General features: G+C 32.0%; 1 protein-coding gene across 1 annotated transcript in view; it reads right to left on the bottom strand.

The window, feature by feature from the left end:
• Positions 1 to 2,482, bottom strand: part of MYBPC1 (myosin binding protein C, slow type) — a 101,688-nt gene that overhangs the window by 1,266 nt on the left and 97,940 nt on the right. The window contains exon 34 of the mRNA XM_008579693.1: positions 2,081 to 2,139. Coding sequence (XP_008577915.1) covers positions 2,081 to 2,139 — 59 coding nt within the window. The remainder of the gene's footprint in view (positions 1 to 2,080; positions 2,140 to 2,482) is intronic.

The raw sequence follows: 2,482 nt of genomic DNA, 5'->3' as shown, positions 1-2,482 counted from the left end.
TGAAGGTGAGAGAACACCTACTAATATTTCGTACCTACCTTCCGACTTTCTGAATATATTTTAAAAATAAAAGGACACTTAAGAGAGAACCCATGAAACCACAAAAATTCATAGTCCTTTAGTGAAGTGCTTCACTACTTGCTAATAAATTCATGTCCAGACAAAAACAGCATGCTATTTGAACATTCTTAAAACTTCTTTAATGCAAATTTGAGAAAGTCATTCTCTTTAAAAAAAAAAAAAAAAAAAAACCAACAAAACTCAAGTCACATATTCGTAGAAATGATGCCACTATTGTACATGTCCATTCCTTGATGCAAAGAATTCAGAATGCTTGGGTATCACTCATTTTTGTCTACAGTAAATGCTTTGATTCATGCTCTACTGCATTCAACAACTCGCTTCATGTCAACAGGAGATTGTTGGGATGAATAAGTACTAGCTGTTAATTTCAAGATACTGAAATACAAATTAAAACTACAAAGTTAGCAATTTTAAAGAGTTTATTTTCATTGGATTACATAATGAAAATCATGCCATACTCCGCAGGCTTGGTATGGCTTATGACAGTCATAAGCTTCATATGCCAAAACCATATGAAAGCTTACCTTAGATGACAATATACATTCAAAAATCCTTACTGTGCTACAACTAAGGAAAAGAGAAAGAGAGAGAGAGAGAAGTTGTAAGCATTAATAAAGTGCTAACACCAAAGTTGAGTACTTGTTGGATGAAATTATGGTCATGATTATGATGAGGTGATTTCATTAATCCTTAGTCTTGTGAAAGATGTAGGAAAATAGAAGCACATGGAATGAAAGGTGGGGATCCAGTCACTGCAAAAGGATCATTAATATGTAAAACACTTATTAATATGCACGACTACTTTGCCAGAATAGGTGGCACAACAAATCTGATTGTACAGTGAATATTTACAGTAAGAGCTTCCAAACCATTAGCTTAAAAAAAAAAAAGAAAAGAAAAAGACCCCTACAACATATATATATTGTGTTTTTCAACAAAAGAAAAACATAGACAATACACAAAGTGTTAGTGCACATATATATATGTTGAAATTCTAAAGGCAAAATTATCAAGCATAAATATTAGACTAGTGTATTCTGTAATATATCGTTCTGAACTGATTTTATATAACTGATACAAATAAACGCAAGGCTTAAACTTAGGCTACAAAGTGAATACATGTATAATCTATAAAACTCTAAAGAAAGAACCCTAATTTTTTCCTCTTCTAAGAGCTGACACTATCTCTGGAAATTCAGAAATCAGATATTGTAAATTCAGGCATAGATCTACATCATCAGAGTTTACATCAGGTTGCTCACCCAGCCCCAAAGAACTCTTAATCTGCTCTTTCAAATGGGGGGGGGGTGAATCATGCATATAGTATAGGACTCATTTATCACTTAATATATTTTGTAAGGGGCCCTAGAATATTCTATCCTTTTAAGTTCATAAACATATGAAATAATTTGAGTCCCATGAAAATTTCCAAAAGGTTCAAAAATTGGATGGGTTAGAGATATTCTTTTGGTGAACCTGTAGCTGAAAAACCTTCAATATAAAGTTTCCACATATTGGATCTATATTTGTCTTCTCCCCCATCAAAAATGCCTGGAATACAACATAGCAAGCTTAAAATGTTCAGTTTTCTGAAGTTCATCATGAATCTAAGGAAACTATGCTGCAAACTGTCTTAAAGCTTAGTTATCTTAAACTTCCTACAGTTGAAAAAGGAAAACATTAAAGAAATGCCACTGATTCCCAAGTTTTGATAGTCTTATTATGAGGTCATCTTCAACTGTAGTTTTCTGGCTTCAATTACGGGGACATGTGGTATGGTACTTAGTTTTCTGACAAAACTTAGTTTCTACTTTATTTATTATCCTTGAATAATTTGGCCTCCTTGTTCATGGCATAAACACTGTATGCCATGAGCTGCTAAGAAATATAATTAAAAGCAAACAAGAAAGTCAAGCTTTACATGCAAAGTGCGTTTTCATGTAAGAGGAATGGAACGGAAAGTAGAAATATCCAGTGGGATATGAACTTTTTAAACCTGTTGCTGCCCCTCCAGGAAGATTGGTTGTCCAGGGGTATTTAGTCCTTGATATATCACTGCAGAATTAGAATATTTGTACCAGTATTTATTTATTCTCAGTTGACATTCTTACCTTTTTTTTCACAGCTTAACTTGATTCAAGTTACCTATTATCAGATAACAATCTGATGATAAACAATCTCAGTTTTACTTTTAGGACTAAAAGCTTTTATCAGTATATTACAGTTGATACCTTATTATGAACATATGTAATAGAATACATTATTCTTATTAAATTCAATTACTATACAATTTACTATACAATTACTAAAAATAATATATAATCTACATGCATAACATTATTCATTTTTATGGAGGACTCCAAATATTGAACCATTTATGAAAGCATTTTATATCATT

This window comes from Galeopterus variegatus, unplaced genomic scaffold (genome assembly GCF_000696425.1).
Source record: "Galeopterus variegatus unplaced genomic scaffold, G_variegatus-3.0.2 Scaffold1942, whole genome shotgun sequence".
Lineage (NCBI taxonomy): Eukaryota > Metazoa > Chordata > Mammalia > Dermoptera > Cynocephalidae > Galeopterus > Galeopterus variegatus.
This window is presented reverse-complemented; position numbering and strand designations above follow the sequence as displayed.